Consider the following 22900-nt stretch of genomic DNA (forward strand, 5'->3'; position numbering starts at 1 on the left):
CAAGGACAACAAGGAAGGAGCTCCGGGAAGATCTCATGGCAGTGGGGACATTGGTTTCAGTCAATACCATAAGTAACGTACTCCACCGCAATGGTCTCCGTTCCAGACGAACCCGTAAGGTACCTTTACTTTCAAAGCGTTATGTCAAGGCTCGTCTACAGTTTGCTCATGATCACTTGGAGGACTCTGAGACAGACTGGTTCAAGGTTCTCTGGTCTGATGAGACCAAGATCGAGATCTTTGGTGCCAACCACACACGTGACGTTTGGAGACTGGATGGCACTGCATACGACCCCAAGAATACCATCCTTACAGTCAAGCATGGTGGTGGCAGCATCATGCTGTGGGGCTGTTTCTCAGCCAAGGGGCCTGGCCATCTGGTCCGCATCCATGGGAAGATGGATAGCACGGCCTACCTGGAGATTTTGGCCAAGAACCTCCACTCCTTCATCAAGGATCTTAAGATGGGTCGTCATTTCATCTTCCAACAAGACAACGACCCAAAGCACACAGCCAAGAAAACCAAGGCCTGGTTCAAGAGGCAAAAAATCAAGGTGTTGAAGTGGCCTAGTCAGTCTCCTGACCTTAACCCAATTGAAAACTTGTGGAAGGAGCTCAAGATTAAAGTCCACATGAGACACCCAAAGAACCTAGATAACTTGGAGAAGATCTGCATGGAGGAATGGGCCAAGATAACTCCAGAGACCTGTGCCGGCCTGATCAGGTCTTATAAAAGACGATTATTTGCTGTAATTGCAAACAAGGGTTATTCCACAAAATATTAAACCTGGGGGTTGAATAATAATTGACCCACACTTGTATGTTTAAAATTTATTAAAATTTAACTGAGCAACATAACTTTTTGGTTTGTAAGATTTATGCATCTGTTAATAAATCCTGCTCTTGTGTGAAGTTTGAAGGCTCTAACTTATTTGCATCTTATCAAACCTGCTAAATCTGCAGGGGGTTGAATACTACTTGTAGGCACTGTAGATGTACCTTCTAACCACTGGGGAAAGCAGAAAGGAAAAGAGAAGAAAATCTGGTGACAACAGGAAAGCAACAGCACATCATTTTATTTCTATAGTGCGAACATATTCCACAACCCTTTATAATTACTGGGGGTATTTTAGACTTTACTTCCTATGCTTCCATGATTAGTTTCCAGCAGGCTCATTATCATTACAGGCAGGATTACAATGAAAGATAACACCTCTATACATAGCTGATGACAGGATTTACTGATTACAAAAAGGTGATATCACAGCTCACCTTCCTTCCTCTCCCAATATCCTTTGCACCACATGTTAGATGCTTTAATACAAAAGATAGGACAGAGCCTGCTGCTGATAATATACATGTATTCTACTTCCTTTTGTAATGTGTATTGTATTTTTCCTTTTACAGGAAACATTTATTTATTTTTTTTTTTACAAACACAGTCCCAGTGGCCAGTGTAATTTTTAAAAATTAACAGATTGTGATAGTAAAAAAAAATAAAATAAAATGCTTTTAAAAAAAATGAATATCGGCAGATCTTACATCCCAAAAATATTAATATGCACATGTAGCTCTTTCAAAGAGAAGTCCACCAAAACCTTTATATGGACGTTTCGTCATTACTGAGAAATCAGCGTTTCAGATGTTTGCATATCTGTAGCCTCTGTCACTCCAGCTCTATTCCTCACCCAGTGCCGCCTCCTTCTGCTGCTTGACTGACAGCTCCTTTGCCTGAACTTATGTAAGCAGAAAGACCGGGCTTGCACCGGGTCCGGAACTGTCAGGGCTGTCTCCTCTGTTGTCCGGGGAAAAAATTAAGGAACCGGACCAACCTTTGCACTTAGCAGCAGGGTGCGCAGCCAAGTCTGGGAAGCCGGAGTACGCGCAGAAGCAGTCAGACTTGGAGGGAACAGACAACGTGCGGCAGGGAGAAGCGAGTGATCTGTTCCTCGCACTTCATAGCAGTGCAGGCCCGCGCCCCAGCATCCCCGCTGCTACCCGCCGGGACTGTGAGCAGAGACGTGCCGTATGTCCGTTGGCTCCCGCACAGCAAGGTGCCCAATGCTCCAGGCCCGTGAGTATCGCATGTATGCCGCCTAAGAGAGACCGGGTACGTGACTGAACTGCTCCTTGACCCCCCGGTGTATATTTGCCGAGTCACGGTGGGCTCCAACAGTGTTCTGGGCTGTACCTTTCCCGCCACAACAATTTCTGGACTGAGAACCCCGCAGAGGGCATCAGAGACTAAACGTTGCCGCCAGGACTTCATCGGATCAATCCCGAGGTAACAGCTGTTGGTGCCATAGTTTGCTTCGGGGTTCCCTCTGCCTGGAAGTTTCCAGACCGGATAAGCTATACCTTAAGTACTTCTCCTGCCTCCGTTACCCGTGTTTTTCCCCCATCCTAACACCCTTTATTTCTGCATTGCCTTTATCTCTCTGCATGGAGTACACTCCTGTTAAAGAAAATACGTTAACCCTTGATCTGTCTCCGGTGTCACTGCGCCCCGCAACCTGCTCATACTTGGCGTAGTCAGCAGGAAGCAGTCCATCGGCGCAGAAGGGACAGATCAAGCGGTTGGGAGAGCCCCGAGGGCCAGCATATCCCTGGGGACGATGTTAAATAACCTCACAAAATTTACAGGGAGCAACACTCTGCTATGGGACTGGACTGAGCGGGTCAGTGGAATGTTGAGGATGCACTCCATGACTTCCACACTGGAGGCAGAGGTTGCCATGATGGCCCTGGCAGGGAGGCAAGGAGTTCCATTATGCTCCGGCCCCCCCACGAACTAAACACTTTTGACAAGGTGCTGCAAATACTGGAAATGCACAGAGGCCCCACAGATGTCGAAGAACTGTGAATGCGCTCCTACCCAAGAGTAAAGTAGCCCAAATCCTGGGCATGCCCAAAGCTGATACCACCGAAAGCCATCCAGCTGACAGTGAAACAGGGAGATCCTTGGACAGTGGCCATAAGTGTGTCCCCTGAACCAGAGCTCCACCAGCTGCAAGAGGGAAGCCGAATCCTAGAACAGATGTGGGCTGAACTAACAGAGCTCTCAGCGCAACAAGTACAACAGGTGGAGGCCCTGCTGGGGCGGTACCAGGACGTGTTTGCCTGTCATGATGATGATTTCGGGTGTACTACAGCAATCACCCCTGTGTACCAGGAGGTGAAGGGAATGTTGACACAAATGCTGCGGAATGGAGTTATCCGAGAGAGTCAAAGCCCGTGGGCTGCCCCCATTGTACTTGTACGGAAGAAGGACGGGACTTTGCGTTTCTGCGTAGACTATCGAAAACTGATCGCCTGCACCGTGTGAGGCCTGTATCCACTGCCAAGGATTGAATAATCATTGTCTGTGCAGTAGTTATCTGCGGCTCTCATGCCCAAGATTCCCAGCCCTGCAGTGTGAATAAATCATAAGCGACTGCAGGGTGGGATCTGTGGCCGCGCGATATGAAGGCCGGGATGTGATCTAAAAGCACGGGCAGCGCTGACTGCGCATGCCCAAGAAGATATAGTACAGCGCAGGCGCCGCATTTCAAAAGAAAACTGAGGAGGCGGCGCCAATTACGAAATGAGTGATGGATACGAGGCGTCTGTCAGAGGGGGAAAGACCTGCCCCCGTCAAATTTCAGGTATTTTTGAACAATTTTATAAACAATTATTTTGGCGGTTTAAGGGAAGCTAAGTAACAGAGCCACCTTGACAGAATGCAGCATTAGTGCTGCACAAGGTGGCTCTTTTACTTAAAAACACCTGCGGGGGGTGACAGGTTCCCTTTAAGTACTTCTCCTGCCTCCATTATCAGTGTTTTCCCCCATCCTAATACCCTTTGTTTCTGCATTGCCTTTATCTCCCTAAGTGGAGTACACTCCTGTTAAAGAAAATACGTTATCCCTTTATCTGTCTCCTGTTCGTCACTGCATCCCACAACCTGCTCACACTTACACACCACAGAGGCTGCCAGTCAGGCAGGAGGCGGCAGTGCTGGGCACAAAATAAATCTGAAGCCTCTGTCACCCAAGTCCTATCATCTTTCAGTCTCATTTGCATATAAATTTAAACACTGATTTCTCAGTAAGGTAGGAACAGACTGGCCAAGTAAAGGTATTGCTGGACTCGTCTTTGTAAGAGCGACATGCACATATAAATAGTATGAAGTGTGAAATCCTGATGACAGATTCCCTTTAATACAAAAGCCCGATTTAAACAATAGATCATTTTCTGGAGATCGCTTCCCTTTAAGTCTTGCTCTTCGCATGTATTGAGCAGGAAAAACAGTGAAGTGACTGAAGAATTGTGACCCCTTCACTCTCTGCACTGAATAGCGCCCCAGAGGTCTGACATCCACCAATCACAGAGTGATGGCCTTTCCTAGCAGTATGCCACTTCTAGAGGAATCTAACATGTTTGGCGATTTGCATAGGAAACGTTGAATTTTAGAGAGTTGGGGAAGGGTTTAAAAGACAAAGTTATACTCCTCATCTGTCCTCTCCGTATCTATCCCACCACAGATCAAACCATAAACTCGATTTTACATCTCCCCTTCGTCTGAGTCTTCCACTCACTAGACCCCATGCCATAATGCGAGATGCGATACAGCTGAGCCAGACCCCAAAGTGACTACTAATGTCAATTACCTCAATGTGATGACATAGGCTCCTGTGAAAGAGGAGCAGGCCAAAAAATTGGAGGACGGGCAGTGGAAGGCCAAGAAGGAGAGTAAATTTTTTTTTTTTTTTACAGAAAACTCCCCTTTAATGCTTCAAATGTATTCTGTGTCCCCTGCGTGATATGACCAATAGAGAAGACTTTCAACATCTTTGGCTTAGGTGCATGGAGACAAATGCCCTCAAATGCTTTGTTCCACATAAGTGTTCTGCATACATACACACCACAATGACCAGCTAAATTTTTTTTTTTAGCTTTCACTTTTCAGCAGCTATGGCTTTTTTTTTTTTTTTTTTAAATATCCTAAAAAATATTCGGCATCTGTGCTATATGGAGAGAGCTCAGCTTCTGAGCCTGCGCCATACACCTCGCCCGTGAAGTGTGCCAATAATATATAGAACGGGCTATTAAGGGTGTCAAGGCTTCTGTGCCAAACTACATCTTTTTTCGTCTTATTTCGCTTTAATTATTGTATTGTTAACGTTGTCACTTATGACTTGTGTTTTGAAACTGTTAAACTGTAAAGCGCTGCGGAATATGTTGGCGCTATATAAAGATTATTATTACATTTCAAACAGCTGTTTGGCACTATCACTTATCTGCCATGTTCAAAGTAAAAAAAAATGCATTCATGTAATTAAGAAGTTATTCTGAGAATCCAATGTGTATCTGTACTAAGTTAGCGAGAGCCCAAGATCGTCTCTAGTTTTTACTTTACTTGGATCGCCAATTCAAGAAATTGGGAAGAGAGGCATGCTGCCGCAGACACAGCTGGCATTTATGCGATGCTCACTAGTGGCATATACAGACCATATCTACATCTTATTTATGGATACTCCGTGATATTTCACTTGGGTGTGCCATGTTCCTCGAATCTTCTTTATCATCCAGAGTACATACGGTATGTAGAGCTGCGGTGAGTCACTTGCAGACTAGACTCACCGTGCTGCAGAGGATTTCCATGTCTTAGACAGGCGCGGGATGTGTTGCTCTACATAAAGCAGGTGTAGCTGGCAGTAGATTGAAGGTCTCCTATTCCACCCACTCTTGTATAATCACTCAGGCTCACAAATGGGGAGTCCTTCCCTTTAATCAATTTGCAGGAGCCTTACTTGATAAACGAGCTGAAAGCATCAGCCAAGTAAAGCGACCATTGAAGAATAACTCACCACATAAAGGCCGACTAACACCAAGATGATGAGAACCACCATTACGGCAATGTAGATGAAGCGGTTCCAACTACGCCACTGGGGTTCATTCGTCTCATCTGTCAAATAAGAGAACATCATTAATCTCATTGTATGGATGAGATCTGCAGCAGGACAGGAAAGGACAGCACAACCACTACATACAGTACACCGACTGCTGCACGCAGATACAATCACCAAACTACCCTGTCGTACACAGGGGACATGCATGTCCTGTTGAAAAGGATAGCGTAATATTTGCAGTCAGATGTCTTATTCTTACATGTTTTTCTTAATATCTAAATGAGCTGCTAAGATCTATGGGCAGGACTTAGATCTCCCCAAGAATCTGCCTCCAGAGCTAATTGTAAGGCCAGGGACAGACATGCGAGAAACTCGCACGATGTATTTCTATGCAGCCGCACGCTCCTGTCTGAGTGCTGGCGGAAGTGCCGGGTATTGACATGCAAGACTCGTGCGAGTTTCTCGCATGTCTGACCCCGGCCTAAATGAAAGGTGCATTATCAGTGTGATATATGTAATTATGGACTGTCTGCTCTCATAATCAGACATAGCTCTGCAGAGAGATCAGAGCCAACAGTACAGCAGAACTGAAGTTTGTCTCATTACAAACATTTGCAGCACTTGTCCTCTGCTAGGGCTGTCAGCTCTGCTGTACTGCCCTCCTCCGCATACAGGCTGTCTGTGAGATGGGAGCTGAAGCACTGCAAGAGGAGTGCTGCAAATGAGTCTGCAATGAGACAAAGTTCAGCTCTGCTGTGCTATGTTAGTTCTGATCCATTGCAGATCTGTCTGTGACTGTAAGAGTGGACTGTCAGTCATTACATGTATTATACTGGCAATTCCCCCTTTCATTTAAAATTAGCCCTGGAGGCAGATTCTCAGGGAGATCTACATCCGGCCCATAGATCTTAAAAGCTAATTTACATAATAAGAAAAGTGTGCATTTCTCTTTAATAAGACATCACATTGCAGATATCAAGGCATCATTTCATTCAGCTTCTTATGACCTATAGGCCCATATAGACGGCTTAGGAGGGTTGATCCTACTGACAGATTCCCTTTAACTCTACCCAACAGCCCATGTGTTGTGGTGAAATATTTCATTTCTAGCATGGTACAAACTAAAATAAAGTACATAACGCATAATATATAGATGTACCTTATATCCACTGGGGAAAACAAAAGAAAAGACAAAAAAAATCTGGTGACAACAGGAAAGCAACAGCACATCATTTTATTTCTATAGCGCCGACATATGCCACAGCCCTTTATAATTAAGCAAGGACATGTACAGACAGAGAATACAAAGCAAAACCAAGTTCAACAAGTCACAGTGTACGAGGAAATAGGGGGACAACGGGTAAAAATTGCTTGTTATATACAATGGCATGCAAAAGTATTCATCCCCCTTGGCTTTTTACCTATGTGTAAATATTTTTGTAATCTGATTTGTGTGTGCTGCATCAGCACTAAATAGCCTAAGCTGTTGAAGTGGAAAAAAAATATATGCATAAATTACATTCATGGGACCAAATAACTAAAAATTGGCATGTGCATATGAATTCACCTGTTTTTGCAATGAAGCCCCTAAAAATTTCTGGTGCAAGCAATTACATTCATAAGTCCCATTCTTTGTGACAGGATGTCCACCTGTGTGCAATCTAAGTGTCACATGTCTGTCAGTATATACACTTTACCTTCTCTGAAAGGTCAGAGAAGCTGCAACACCATTAACAAGCGGCCCCACTAACCAAACACCATGAAGACCCAGGAGATCTCCAAACAAGACAGGCAAAGCTGTTGAGAAGAACAAGTCAGGGTTGGGTTATAAAAAAATATCCCAATCTCTGATGATTCCCCTGAGCACCATCATATCCAGTATCATCAAATGAAAAGAACATGTTACCATAACATATCTTTCATGAAAGGGCCGCCCACCAAAACTCTCAGCCCAGGTAAGTAGGGAATTAATCAGAGGCAGCACAGAGACCAGAGGTGACCCTGAAGGAGCTGCAGAGTTCCCAAGTAGAGACTGGAGCATCTGTCCATACTATCACAATAAACCATACGCACCATAGAGGTGGCCTTTATGGAAGAGCAGGCAGAAATTTGTGTGTGTAAGGCTCGTTTTGAGTTTGACAAAAGACATGTGGGAGATTCTCCAAATGTATGGAGGAAAGTGCTGTGTTCAGACGAGACCAAAATTGAACTTTTTGGCCACCAAGATAGACGCTATGTCTGGCGCCAAACCAACACAGCTCATCACTCCAAGAACACCATTCTCACGGTGAAACATGGTGGTGGCAGCATCATGCTGTGGGGATGTTTTTTGGCCACAGGGACACGGAAAATTGTTAGAGTCGAGGGGAAAATGGATTGTGCGAAATACATGGATATTCTTGAGCAAAACCTGCTTCAGTCTGTCAGTGAATTGAGACTGGGACGGAGGTTCACTTTCCAACAAAACAATGACCCAAAGCATACTGTCATGCCGTGCTCAACAGGAGGCGGGGCTTCGGTCCCGACGTCAATCCCTCCGGTAGGGCGGTCCCTCCGGGGCCTCCGTCGGGTGCACATGCGCAGCTCTCGTCCTAGGGGCTCCTCCATGTCACGTTTGCGCTTGCGCGTTCCTGTCAGTGCTGTCTCCGGGTCAGTCTCCTCCATGGTAATGGAGGACCTGACCCGGAAGCTGTAGTGGTCATGTGCTTTCTGGCTAGGATCTGACCCGGACCTGTCTTGGTCATGTGCTATATCAGGCCATCCTCCCCTATGGGAGGTGCCTGATTATTGTTGTGCTTCCTGGCTGGGTCTACTTAGTCCCAGTCAGGCCGTGCGCTGTTCTCAGGTCCTCTGCTCTGTCTGGTATTCTATTGTGCTCCTAGCACTTACTCTGAACTTTTACATTGCTTCATGCTCAGTAGTGCCTCTTGGCACACTCTAGTATCCTGTCTCTGTCCCTTGTTCTGTCGTACCTCCTGGTACTCTGTCCCTGTGCTCTGTAACACCTCCTGGCACGACTGCTGCTCCATTCAGTACTCTGTCGTGCTCCTGGCACGCGTCCTGCTTTGTTTAAATCCGGACGTATTACTCGCTATTCGCCATACGTGCTCACGGCTACCTTTCTCGCACTATCTGTAGTTTGTGCACTTCCGTGTACACTCCTTGTGTTCCTGGTACCCAGTTCCCATACACCCATCCGTGCCTCCTGTGAGCCGCCCCTTTTGGTACCGGCTGTCACGGTTCTGACCTCTGCGGTCCTGCCCCTAACGATCCCTGTATAGGGGGGTCGGTCATCACCTGGCGTGCACGGCCCAGGGGCTCCAGATCCACTCTTAGACGTTGTCTGCTCCTGAAACGTCACAGTATAATCAGGCCATGGACCCCGCTGGTACTATGGCTTCCGTCCAAAAGGAGCTGGCGTTTCTCCGGGAAAACCAAACTAGAATTATGTTGTTTCTTAAGTCCATGGAGTCTTGTTTATCTGCCTTACAGTCCTCTGAGCCTGGGAATGCTGCCCAGTTGTCCAGTCTCCAGCAGGAACTCGCGCAGCAACACGACTCCCAGGCCCAGATCCTCAACTATATGTCATCGGTAGATAATCGGCTCCTATCTATACAATCCGTTTCTGCCCATGCCATGGTTCCTCTCTCGCTACCGCGCTTATGTAAGCCACCTCGATATGGTGGTGACCCTGTGTTGTGTCGCGGGTTTTTGAATCAGTGTCGTTTGCATTTTGAGCTTTTGCCGCAGCATTACCCCACCGATCGTGCTAAAATAGCATTTATAGTTTCTCACTTAGAGGGGAAGGCCCTTGCATGGGTTAATCCCCTTTGGGAGCGGGACAACCCACTCGTCTCTCAGCTTTGTCTTTTTGGACACCTTCCATAAGGTGTTCGACGAGCCAGGTCGCCTCGCTTCCACCACCGAGTCACTCTTTAATCTCCGTCAACGTACTCTAACAGTGGGACAATACGCAATATGTTTTCGCACCTTGTCCTCCGAACTTGGTTGGAATAATGATGCCCTCGTAGGGGCCTTTTGGCGTGGTCTGTCCAGCCGGATCAAAGATGAACTGGCGGGCAGAGATACTCCTACCATTTTAGAGGACCTCATCTCACCTCACTCGCAACACGCACTGATTTGCGCTACCAGGAGCGCACCCGCGAGTCAGCCAGAGAGAGAGGGGTCTCCCGCCTCTTCTCTTCCACGCGCAGTTCTTTCCATCCGTTACCCGAGTTATCCACAGTAGATCCGGTACCTGAGCCTATGCAGGTGGATCGTCTCCAGATCGCTCAACAGCGTCGTGTGAAGAGGCAGGCACAAGGGCTCTGTTTCTATTGTGGGGATGCTTCCCACTTCCTACGCTCATGTCCCAAGAGGCCGGGGAAGTTTCTCCGCCTGGGACTGGTAAGTGAGCTCTCTTCTAGTGTATGTGATTCCTCTTTACCTCTTACCGTGCCTGTGTCCCTGAAGTTCGGTTCCGAGAGTTGCACTGTGAAGGCTATTGTGGACTCTGATGCAGTGGGTAACTTTATTAGTCTCGAGGCAGTTAAGAAGTTTCGGATTCCTGTCAGATCCCTAGAGACTTCTAGGTCGGTAGTTCCGGTCGACGGTAAGCCCTTGCAGGACACCGTTAACCAGGTCACTGAGGAAGTAGAGTTGCAGATTGGCACATCGGGAGCGAATCTCCTTCCATGTATTGCCGACTTCGGCTCATACCCTTCTTCTTGGCCTTCCTTGGTTACGAACTCACGGGCCGACCCTGGACTGGCAATCCGGAGATATACTCCATTGGGGACCGTTCTGTCAAAAGAGTTGCCTGCTGTCCGTTCCTCCGAAGAACCCTGCTTGCTAGTCTTCGGCGGTTACAGGTCCGCCATCCGTTAACCAGTCTGTGACGTGTGACATTGTCGAGAAGGGGGCTGAGAGTCAGTCTCCACATCTGTCAAGTAACCGGTCCAAGGTAATTACCGTGGCTTCCGTCAAGTTAACATCCCAGCGCCCGGGGGAGACCTTCGTGTCTAAAGGTAACCGTAAAGGTGTGTTATCCTGGGGACATTCTTCTCCGGTTGCCGGCCATGTTGGTATCAAGAAGACACTCTCTCGTTTATGCCACTACTACTGGTGGCCGTCTATTGCTCAGGATGTTAGACTTTGTGGCTGCTTGTCCGCTCTGTGCCAAGAAGGAAGTTCCCAAGCAACCATCCTCCGACAGCTCGCCTCTTAAGGCCGAATTAACGTCCAGTAATCGCACCACCGCTTCGGCATCCAAGCATGTCAGTGTGCCTCTGCCGGTTCGTTCTGTCTTGGGCGCACCTGCCTCCGACTCTCCGTCCGTGGAGTCCTCCAGGGTATGGCAGACCAAATTTTCTCATTGTGAGACTCTGGATCTGATTAGTCCTCATGCAGTTAGGAAGTGTCTGGATCCAGCTCCTAGTGTCAAGGTGCTATTTTCCAGTTCTAGAGAGCGGGGGCATAAAGGAGGGGGTACTGTCATGCTGCGCTCACCAGGAGGCGGGGCTTCGGTTCCAATGTCACTTCCTCCGGTACGGCGGTCCCTCCGGGGCCTCCGTCGGGTGCACACGCGCAGCTCTCGTCTTAGGGGCTCCTCCTCCATGTCACGTTTGCGCGCTCCTATCAGTGATGTCTCTGGGTCAGTCTCCTCTATGGTAAATGGAGGACCTGACCCGGAAGCTGTAGTGGTCATGTGCTTTCTGGCTAGGATCTGACCCGGAACCTGTCTTGGTCATGTGCTATATCAGGCCATCCTCCCCTATGGGAGGTGCCTGATTATTGTTGTGCTTACTGGCTGGCTCTGCTTAGTCCCAGTCAGGCCGTGCGCTGTTCTCAGGTCCTCTGCTCTGTCTGTTATTCTATTGTGCTCCTAGCACTTGCTCTGAACTTTTACGTTGCTTCATGCTTAGTAGTGCCTCTTGGCACACTCTAGTATCCTGTGTCTGTCCCTTGTTCTGTCGTACCTCCTGGTACTCTGTCCCTGTGCTCTGTAACACCTCCTGGCACGACTGCTGCTCCATTCAGTACTCTGTCGTGCTCCTGGCACGCGTCCTGCTTTGTTTACCTCCGGACGTATTACTCGCTATACGCCATACGTGCTCACGGCTACCTGTCTCGCACTATCTGTAGTTTGCGCACTTCCGTGTACACTCCTTGTGTTCCTGGTACCCAGTTCCCATACACCCATCCGTGCCTCCTGTGAGCCGCCCCTCTTGGTACCGGCTGTCGCGGTTCTGACCTCTGCGGTCCTGCCCCTAACGATCCCTGTATAGGGGTTGGTTATCACCTGGCGTGCTCGGCCCAGGGGCTCCAGATCCGCGACCCAGAGGGTCCACTCTTAGACGTTATCTGCTCCTGAAACGTCACACATACTGCTTGAACACCACTTAAATGGTTTAGGGGAAAAGGTGTAAATGTTTTGGAGTGGCCTAATCAAACCCCACTCCATAGTGCAATTGAGAATCTGTGGTCAGACCTGAAGATTGCTGTTCAGCAGAAACCTTCTAACTTGAAGGAGCTGGAGCAGTTTTACCTTGATGAATGGGCAAAAATCGCACTTGCAAGATGTAGAAAGTTCATAGAGACATATCCAAAGCGACTTGCTGCCATAATTGCTGCAAAAGGAGACTCTACAAAGTACTGACTTTAGGGGGTGAATACTTTTTGCAAGCCACTGTATCACGTGTCAGAATCAGGCACTCAGGGTGAGCATATTTGGCCTGCGTCGCCAAGCCGATCCCCCGGCCTGGCATTGTACTTTCAACTATATCAGCATCCTATATGTTGACAGTTGAAAGCAATGATGGAGGATGGAGAATCAGCTGATGTTCCCTCTCCCATCATTCCCCCTCTGCGTCTAACATCTCAACACGATGACTTCATTACAACACTCCAGGGGGGGGGGGGGGGGTCACCTTGACTAGGTGGGATGGCTTTTAAGTTTTTAAGTTTATCAAAATTATGTTAACCAAGTACCCCATCTAATTTTCATGCACTATTGACATTTATTTACTGCAGGGTATTTGCTCATTTAGTTTAAGGCTTTTTTTTTCCCTCCCCAAGTATATTTGGCCCGTGACGTCATTTCAAACACGCCTGCTGTACAGAGATGTGCAGAGGATCTGAAGACCCCAAGAAGAGACCGTAACAGAAAGAAACGGGCACAGGTGAGCATGGTTTTTTTTTTATGCAGGGCCCATTATACTGTACAGGGCACTATGTGGCGCCATGACACTATGGAAAGCAATGCAAGGCCACATTCTGTACTGGGCACTTTTTGTGGCCGTTCTACTGTATGGAGGGCTGTATCAGGATCACAGTTGGGGAATTATACTGTGATGGGATCACCATTCTTTGTAGGGGGGACTGAGGGAAGGGGCATACAGTAGGGTCATCATACCGTGCATGTGCAGGATACTTTGGCACAATTCACTGTGGGGTGTCAGGCGGTGTTTGGGGACACTTTTGTTTGCATCTTACAGATAAAATTTTCCAACTTTTTTTATCCTTTGTTATTACTTACATTAGGCCATGTGCTTTTTACTGCTCTTACACAACATTATAGTATTCCAATATTTTGTTCTAAAAATCAATTAATGTACTCTGTTCGTGGGACAGCCCCTTTAAGTTTGTCATAAGTTCTTTGTTATATTTGAGATAAAAAACAAAAAAAAACCCACACAAGTGAAACTCATATACCGTATATACTCATGCATAAGCCAAGTTTTTCAGCACTTTTTTTGTGCTGAAAACTCACCCCTCAGCTTATACACGAGTCATGGTCCCAGAAAGTCGGCAGGGGGAGCAGCTGGTCACAAAGCCAGGAGCCGACAGGGGAGAGCAGTGGGTCACAGAGCCAGGAGCCAGTGGGGAAGGGGGAGCGGCAGCTCACAGAGCCAGGAGCTGGTGGGGGAGGGGGGAGCAGCAGGTCACAGAGCCAAGAGCCGGCGGCTGTGGCTAAAGACTGTGCCTCTGCGGTAATAGCGCACAGTGCCAGCCGCAGCCGCCAGCTTCCAGCACACATACTCACCTGCCTGCACTCCCTCACTTGCACTGCATTTCGATCCGGCTTCCAGCAGCTCTTCCAGCCGAGCAATCACATGGCCCCACTCATTAAGGCAATGAATATGCACACCTCTCCACTCCCATAGGCGTGGAGCGCATATTCATTACCTTAATGAGCGGGGCCAAGTGATCGCTCGGCTGGAAGCCGGAACGAGATGCACTGCCACTGAAAGCGCGCAGGCAGGCAAATAGGATTTTTTCTTTTTAAACAGGGATCATACATAGGGATAAGGGGATAAAGAGCCATGCTTACAGTGACAGGGAAGGGGGAGCCATACAAACAGTGACAGGGACTGGGACTGGGGAGCCATACATACCACATAGGGATGAGGGGACAATGCATACCTGGCTTATACTCAAGTCAATAAGCTTACCCAGTTTTTTGTGGCAAAAGAAGGTTCCTCGGCTTATACCCGAGTATATACGGTAGTCATTACAGAGTGATCTATTTCAAGTGTTTATTTCTGTTAATGTTGATGATTATGGCTTACAGCCAATGAAAACCCAAAAGTCATTATCTCAGTAAATTATAATTAACAAAACACCGGCAAAGGCTCCTAAGAATTTAAAAGGTCCCTTATTCTGATTTAGTAGCTCCACAATCATGGGGAAGACTGCTGGCTTGACAGGTGTCCAGAAGGCAGTCATTGACACACTGCACAAGGAGGGTAAGCCACAAAAGGTCATTGCTGAAGAAGCTGGATGTTCACAGAGTGCTGTATCCAAGCATATTAATGGAAAGTTGAGGAAGGAAAAATTGTGGTAGAAAAAGGTGCACAAACAACTGGGATAACTGCGGCCGTGAAAGGATTGTTATAAAAGTTCATTCAAAAATTTGGGGGAGATTTACAAGGAGTGGACAGCTGCTGGAGTCATTGCTTCAAGAGCCACCACACACAGACGTATCCAGGACATGGGCTACAAGTACCGCATTCCTTGTGTCAAGAAGACACTCATGACCAATAGACAATGCCAGAAGCATCTTACCTGGGCCAAGAAGGAAAAAAATCTTGACTGTTGTCAGTGGTCCAAGGTGTTGTTTTCAGATGAAAGCAAATTTTGCATTTCATTTGGAAATCAAGGTCCCAGAGTTTGGAGGAAGAGTGGAGAGGCCACAATCCAAGCTGCTGGAGGTCTAGTGTGAAGTCTCCACAATCAGTGATGGTTTGGGGAGCCATGTCATCTGCTGGTGTAGGTCGGCTGTGTTTTATCAAGACCAAAGTCAGCGCAGCCGTCTACCAGGAAATTTTAGAGCCCTTCATGCTTCCGTCTGCAACAAGCTTTTTGGAGATGGAAATGTCATTCTCCAGCAGGACTTGGCACCTGTCCACACTGTCAAATGTACCAATACCTGGTTTACAAACAACAGTATCACTGTGCTTGATTGGCCAGCAAACTCACCTGACCTTAACCCCATAGAGAATCTATGGAGTATTGTCAAGAGGAAGATGAGAGACACCAGACCCAACAATGCAGACGAGCTGAAGGCTGCTAACAAAGCAACCTGGGCTTCCATAACCCCTCAGCAGTGCCACAGGCTGATAGCCTCCATGCCACGCCACATTGATGCAGTAATTGATGCAAGAGGAACCCTGACCAAGTATTGAGTGCATTTACTGACATACATTTCAGTAGGCCAACATTTCGGATTTTAAAATCGTTCTTCAAGCTGCTGTTATAAAGTATTCTAATTTACTGAGATAATGACTTTTGGGTTTTCATTGGCTGTAAGCCATAATCATCAACATTAACAGAAATAAACACGTGAAATAGATCACTCTGTGTGTAATGACTCCATATAATATAGGCGTTTCACTTTTTGTATGGAAGAACTGAAATAAATTAACTTTTTGATGATATTCTAATTTTGTGAGAATCACCTGTACAATTGAAGTCTTCTCTCAATGCGACTAAGTGTCATCATAAAAACATAGTTAGAATAGGCGCTGTTTACAGAAAATACTCTACTCCAGCACTATCAGACGCACCATACCCTTACCTGATGGGGTCAGAAGGATATATATGGCACTAATGTTTCTAGGAAGAATGAGTGTCCCCTTAGTGGGATCATCTCTGCCGTCGCCCCAAATCACTGTGGTTATACTCAAATCCATGACGTGTCCCAAATCACCAGATTCTCCATTAAGGTCTAGGGAGGAAACATATTAGAAAGATCCTCTCTTTTCAATACCACTTGCTTTTGGACTTCTATTTAGACTGTGCGGAGTTTATCCTCAGGCCTTACCTCTTATTACAGTAATAGATTTATTATCTGTACTGACTAGATTAGAGACCGTGATGACACCAGTATAACTCTACGGAATAGTCAGTGTCCGGTTATCAGGGCTCAGCCAGCGTCGGTCCAGCAGGTCGCTTCCATCTATCATCCAGGAGATTACCCCTGGGTTTCCAGCATGGCACCTACTGAGGGATATTGTGCCATCAGTGTAATTATGGAATAGTTCATGGATCCAGATGGGATCTACAGGGAGGAGAATGTTATGTTATTGAATTTACAGCTTAAAGATAGCACACCATAAAACAATCCAAGACGCGTACATACTGTTCATGTGGTTTGAGAAATCTGTAGAGTAATGTGCAAAAACAAATTAGGTTGGTGTGGAAACAAGCCACAGAGTACGAATGCTTTCCAAAATAGAAGTGTTTGTCTATGTGTTGTCAATTTAAAGAGAAATCGAAGTTCCATCAATATTTGGTGTGACCACCCTTTTCCTTCAACACTTCTCAGATAGTGAAGGAACTCAGCAGGGAGGTTGTTCCAAACATCAAGTAGAACCAACTACAGATAGTCTGTGGATTTAGGCTTGCACAAGTCTTTCTGGCTCTTCATGCAAATGGAGATAGACTGGATGATGAGATCAAGGCTCTTCATGTAGCTTCCACAGCCTCACCTTTGAAGAAGAGTTTGTCTGCTCCACACCCTGTTTAAAGTCTCCTGCAGGTTCTGTTTTAGTTAATGACTTTCAACCTACATATGAAATGACCATTACTTGGTATTATTGGTTACTCATGAACCTGACTAATCCCACAAAATCCCTGAATTTGTGCAAGCGTACCTAGAAGAAATTATGAAGGCAAGGGGCTGTCACACCACATATTGATGAAATTTAGATTTTTCTTGTTTTGCTATAACTCCGATATGGATTCACATGTGCGGTTCTCTACCCTCCTATTGTGAACACTTTTGACCTGGCTTCTGAGTTTGGGCTCCCTCTGGTGGTTGCTGTGGGTAATAGAGCTGGTCGGGTTGACAAAACGCAATCACCTGAAGAGGATGATTGGAGGTCAGGTGTTACAGACTGGGAAGATTTAAGTGAGCAACCTTCCCTCAAGGTGATTTGGTTTCTTCCTGTGCATTTGGAAGTCTGCCTGCCCCCTGCTTGGTCCTGCATCGTTCAGATAAGTTATGTGTTTGCTGGAATCTTTTTGCATTTGATTCAGTTTTTGCCTTTCTCTGATTTCTGCTTTGGTGGTATTAGTTCAGGCTTGTTCCCTGCTGGGACCTGTGCTGGACCCTGTTCCATATGCCACAGCTTAGGTCAGTCTTTTCAGTATTTCTAATCCCCCGTTACATCAGTATCTTTTGCTTTGCTTCCAGTTCACACCAGAATTCTGATCTAGTGGGGCCTCAGTATTTTTGCATGTCAGACGTGTTGGATTTTTCTTAGGGTTTTTTGCGTGATTGCAGACAGTATCTTTCCTGTCCTATCTAGACAGTTGGGGCCCCATCATTTACTTACTCTATTTTTTACCGGTGTTTTGTGCCTCATCTTGTCTCACCGGCAATATATGCTTGAGGGCTATCTATTCCTTTGGGGTTCTACTCCGGGGCAATTTAGCTTTCCCCTTTCTTGCTTCAGGCTTCGTTAATTCTTTGGCTGTGCCGAGGTGTCTAGGGCATTGTAGGTACGTCCCACGGCTAATTCTAGTTGTGTTGTCAGTTTAGGGGGTCTGCAATCCGCTTAGTTACCAACCTTTCTGGTTATCTGGTTGCCTAGCCTATTCCCCAGCTATCCTCCTCGGTTCCCTAATCATACCATCCATACTATAGCACACGCTCTATGACAGGCTATAACTAGAGGAGGTGGTTGCAGATGCATGGTTCTCGCTCTTCTATACTATAGCCGACAAGCCCTATAACCGCCTATAATTCAGGGAGATGGCTGCACAGTTCTCTCCCTTCCATACTATAGCTGACAACTCATGTGACCACCTACAACTCCTATGGATGGGGGGGGCACACATGCTTACTGAGGTTTGATTCAACACGGGAGATATTAGGACCTCCATTTTCAGAATTGTTCGATGTCTCAGCAGGCAAACGCCCTTCAATAACACATTTATCATTTTTCCACGGCAAGCAGAGAAGAGACTTACCCAGAACCTGAACTTTCACACTCGGCAAGTTTTCGTTTTTCCCATTTCCGTTAGTACGCACCAGTCTGTAATATCCTTCATCGTTCTTGGTCACATTGTGCAGGGTGATGGATCCGGTGGTTTTATCGATCCTTATTCTGCCCACAAACCTGTCTGGTATCTGGGGGCTGGAATTACAGGGGCTGAGGATTGCAGTATTATCTATATGGATCTTATATACTTTGTTGAGTTTACAGGGTCCAAAATCAAATATCACATCCGCGGACACCTCTATGTACTTGATTTCTTGGCATTGAATCAGTGTGGGGCAGATGGATAGGAGAAGCACTTCAAAATACAAAGCGCTAAATCACCAAACTACAGAATAATCAGAAAATACAATATATGCTGGTAATAAATAACGAAACACCCGTTCCTCCCGAGTCTCCCCATATGGCTAAGCAGTACTGTACAGCCACATATGGGGTATTGCCACATTCAGTAGAAATTGTGGGACAACTTTTGGTACAATTTTTAACCACTTCTTGTGTGAATATGTAAAATGTGGTGCCAAAAAAATTTTGGTGGTGAAAATGTAAACAAAATTTTCACTGCACAAAAATTCTGTGACACTTGCAGTGTTAATAGGATCACTGCACCCACGGGTCATGGCACCCCCAAACCATAACAGAAAAATCTGCAGTATAGTATGGCGCACCTTGCCTTCTGAGCTTTGCACTGTGTCTATTTCCCGACTACATGTAGGGTATTGGCGCACTCAGGGGGGGGGGGGGGAAACAGACCTCAGTTTGTTGTAAAAATTTCCACTATTAGCCCTTACAAGAATTAAAAACTTGGGGCTAAAACATGCCAATGTGACATGGCACCTTCAAACCATTCCAGCAAAATCTAGACGCCAATATGGTGCCTCCTCCCTTCTGCGCTTTGTACTGTGCCTCAAAAGTGGGTAGTTTTCCCCCATACATTAGGCATTGACATACTCAGGATAAATTGCACAACAAATTGTATGGTGCAATTTCTCCTGTTACTCGTGGAAATTTAAAAAAATTAAAGGGCTAAAATAACATCTTGTGGGGAAATTTTTTTTATTTTCATGGTTCAACGTTATAAACTTTTGTGAAGCGCTTGTGTGCTCACCATTCATCTACATATATTCCTCCATGGGTCTAGGTTCCAAAATGGTGTCAACTGTAGGGGGGGGGGGGGGTGTTCTACTGTTTAGGCACATCAGGGGCTCTCCAAACGGGAAATGGCATCTGGTAGTGACTCCAGCAAATTTTACATTAAAAACGTCAAATGTTGCCCCTTCCCTTCTGAGCCCTGCCATGAGCCCAAACGGTGGTTTTACCCCTCGTTATTGGAACTGATAATGCTTCAAACATGAGAAGTATAATTAAACTGATGAATGAGAATAATGAAGGTGAGCAGCAGCTAGAAGAACATTTCACATTCAGTATGTTGGAAATGGAAGGCCGCATTCCTGTTCCCATAATGGAGGAACAAACAGATATTACTACAGAAAAACAGCAAAATCATTCTTTACAATTAGATGATCTTATTGAAGTTGCTTCACACCTCTTTCCTATTCATCACATGCACTGTGTTGTGCACACGCTGCAGCTGGCAATAAGATAGTCTGCAAGAAGGACATGCTGGAAATCTGATTAGCAAAGTAAGGAAATTGGCTATTGCTGCCAGAACCCCTAAAATTGATTCCATCTTGAAGAGATGTGTTAGAAAAGGGGCAATTGTCGATCAAGCCACTCGGTGGGCAGCACCTATGTAATGATTGAGCTGAAACCCTTCCTTGTAGATATGGCCAGCCCTCAGGTAACACTACATGAAGGTCAATGGACACAGGTGGCCGAATTGAAAGAATTGCTACATCACCCATTTACCGTGACTAAAAAATTACAAGCGGAGGATTTAACTCCTGGCATTTTTATAAAGAAGTGGAAGAACTTGCTATTTTGCCTGTCCCAAAGAGGAGGTTTAATCGCAGATGGCATTTCTGCTTCAATTAAACGGAGAGACACACAGCTATTGGAAAATATAATTTTTCTGGCAGCTGTTTATGTGGACCCAAGTCATCGTATATTGCTTGATGATCAACAGCTTACTAAAGGAAAAGAAGCTCTGAGGTAGCAGTTAGGATGAGTGGCCTACAGGAGGACTGCCAGGCGCAAGAGGACTTGGGTCCTGACAGTGCTACTGCTGCCATATCATCATCCTCATCAGATGAGTTTGATTTCGAAAAGTATTTGGATGACATGGAGCAGGCAAAGAGTTGCTGCAGAGAAAAAGATTCCTCTCGCATAGAAAACAGATTGACCATATTTCAGCAACATTTTTCCCTTGCTCTCAAAGAAGTAGAAGAGTTCAATCGTTCATCAAAACTGACTGTGCATGAGGCAATTCCTTTATACCCGGAAATTGTTAGAGATGTTCCCATGTGGTTACGGCTTTGCCACCAACCCAAGTTAGTGTAGAGAGGTTGTTCTCTGGCCTTAAAATAATTAGGTCAGATTTTAGGTCATCTATGAACGAGGATCTGATGGAGGTGATACTATTCCTCAGAACAAATGTTATTCAGCATGTTTTTGTTGAAAATTGTTTTTTCCCCCCGCTTACTGCATAGTGTATAATAAATTGTTAATATGCAAAAGATTTTTTGTTCTAAAGTTGTATTCCATTATGTTCTATCTAAATGGCTTTATTATTGTATCATAATAATGATTAAAAGCATGATGCTACCGTTTTACTACAGTAAATTTATCACTTAAACATGAGCCATGTATGAGGGAGTCGGAGTCATAGAAATTGAGGAGTCTGAGGTTTGGCTTACCGACTCCACAGCCCTGGTTTTAACCATTCTAACTTCCTAACAAAAAAAATATATATTGTTTAAAAATTGAACTGATGTAAAGTAGACATGAGGGAAATGTTATTAACCATTTTGTGTGACATATCTTTGATTAAGGGAAGAATTCAAAGTTTGAAAACTGCAAAATTTTTTTGCAATTTCCATTTTTTTTCCCCACAAATAATCACGTCATGTAGAAGAAATTCTACCACTAACATGAAGTACAATATGTCACGAAAAAAACATCTCAAAATCACCAGGATTCATTGAAGGGTTCCAGAGTTATGGCCTCATAAAATGACAGTGGTCAGAGTTGTAAAAATTGGCCCGGTCATTAATGTGCAAACCACCCTTGGGGGTGAAAGGGCAAAAAAAAAAAAAAAAAAAGTGCTTTTTACATTACAGCAAAATATGAGATTTCCGAAATCTTATGCACACGCCTGTGTTTTTTTTTTTGTAATCTGCAGTATGTCACTTCCTGTTTTTTTTATGGTAGAATAATAGTTTTATTTCTACAGCGCCGACATATTCTGTAGCGCTTTAGGGCCCCGTCACACATAGCGATCTCGCTAGCAAGATCGCTGCTAAGTCACAAGTTTTGTGACAACAACGATCTCACCAGCGAGATCGCTGTGTGTGACAGCGATCAGCGACCGCCCCCCTGCCGGTATCGCTGATCGCTCTTCGAAAGCCCTGGACATATCTTCCATCGCTGGTCTCCCGCTGGCCAGCACGCATCGCTGCGTGTGACAGGCGGGAGACTAGCGATCAGCTGGTAACTAACGTACACATCGGGTATCCAAGTGACGCACGTCCCTTAGAAACCCGATGTGTACCTTAGTTACCAGCTCCCTGCATCAGCGCGCTGGTAACTAACGAACACAGCAACGCCACACGCTCGGCGTCGCTGTGCTGATCGCTGGTGAAGCTGTCTGTTTGGCAGCTCACCAGCAATCATGTGGCGACTCACCAACGATCCTGACAAGTTGATATCGCTGTCGGGATCGCTGGTGAGTCGCTATGTGTGACGGGGCCCTTACATTTTAGAGGGGGACTTGTACAGACAATAGACATTACAGCTTACCAATAAACACAGATCAAAGTAGATACCAAGAGGAATGAGGGCCCTGAGCGCAAGCTTACAATCTATAAGGGAAAAGGGAGACACTAAAGGTGGGTGGTAGCAATTGATTTCATTGTTCAGACCAGCCACAGTGTACAAATCGGGTGTTCCTGTAATGGTGGATGATCTGGTTATCAGCCCAAGTATGTAACAGAAGAAAAAAAAAAAAAAAAAAAAAAAAAAAAAGACCACTAGGCACAGAGGAAGAATCCCCTGATAAAGGAATTAATCCAAAACGCGTGTCGGGGCGCATTCATCTTCATTTGAACTATCCAGGTACAGTATATATTTTTATTATTGATTTATGTCCCCTTGTCTCTAAGTATGTAACAGTACAGACACAGAGGGCTATTAAATGCATAAAGCGTTTATGAGAACATGATACGAGGAACCAGGTTATGGAGAAAATGTTGAATGGGAAGCACATGGATTGTTAGATAAATATGTTGAGGCGTTAGGCCAGTCTGAATAAATGCGTTTTCAGGACACGCTTAAAACTGTGGGACTGGGGATTAATCGTATTGACCTGGGTAGTAGATTCCAAAG

General features: G+C 45.8%; 1 protein-coding gene across 9 annotated transcripts in view; it reads right to left on the bottom strand.

Annotated features, from left to right (window-relative positions):
- LOC141100370 (cell adhesion molecule CEACAM20-like) overlaps positions 1–22900 on the bottom strand; it is a 131398-nt gene that overhangs the window by 19756 nt on the left and 88742 nt on the right. For 5 of the 9 annotated variants that reach the window (XM_073588807.1, XM_073588806.1, XM_073588804.1 and 2 more), the window contains exons 2-5: positions 18369–18695; positions 16216–16452; positions 15970–16119; positions 5850–5947 (exon numbers count right to left, since the gene is read on the bottom strand). In XM_073588807.1, the coding sequence (XP_073444908.1) occupies positions 5850–5947; positions 15970–16084 (213 nt within the window). In that variant the 5' untranslated portion in view covers positions 16085–16119; positions 16216–16452; positions 18369–18695. The remainder of the gene's footprint in view (positions 1–5849; positions 5948–15969; positions 16120–16215; positions 16453–18368; positions 18696–22900) is intronic. The other 4 variants (XR_012234685.1, XR_012234684.1, XM_073588805.1 and 1 more) reach the window with 2 other exon arrangements.

This window comes from Dendrobates tinctorius, unplaced genomic scaffold (assembly GCF_039654945.1).
Source record: "Dendrobates tinctorius isolate UK_male_01 unplaced genomic scaffold, ASM3965494v1 ptg000104l, whole genome shotgun sequence".
NCBI lineage: Eukaryota > Metazoa > Chordata > Amphibia > Anura > Dendrobatidae > Dendrobates > Dendrobates tinctorius.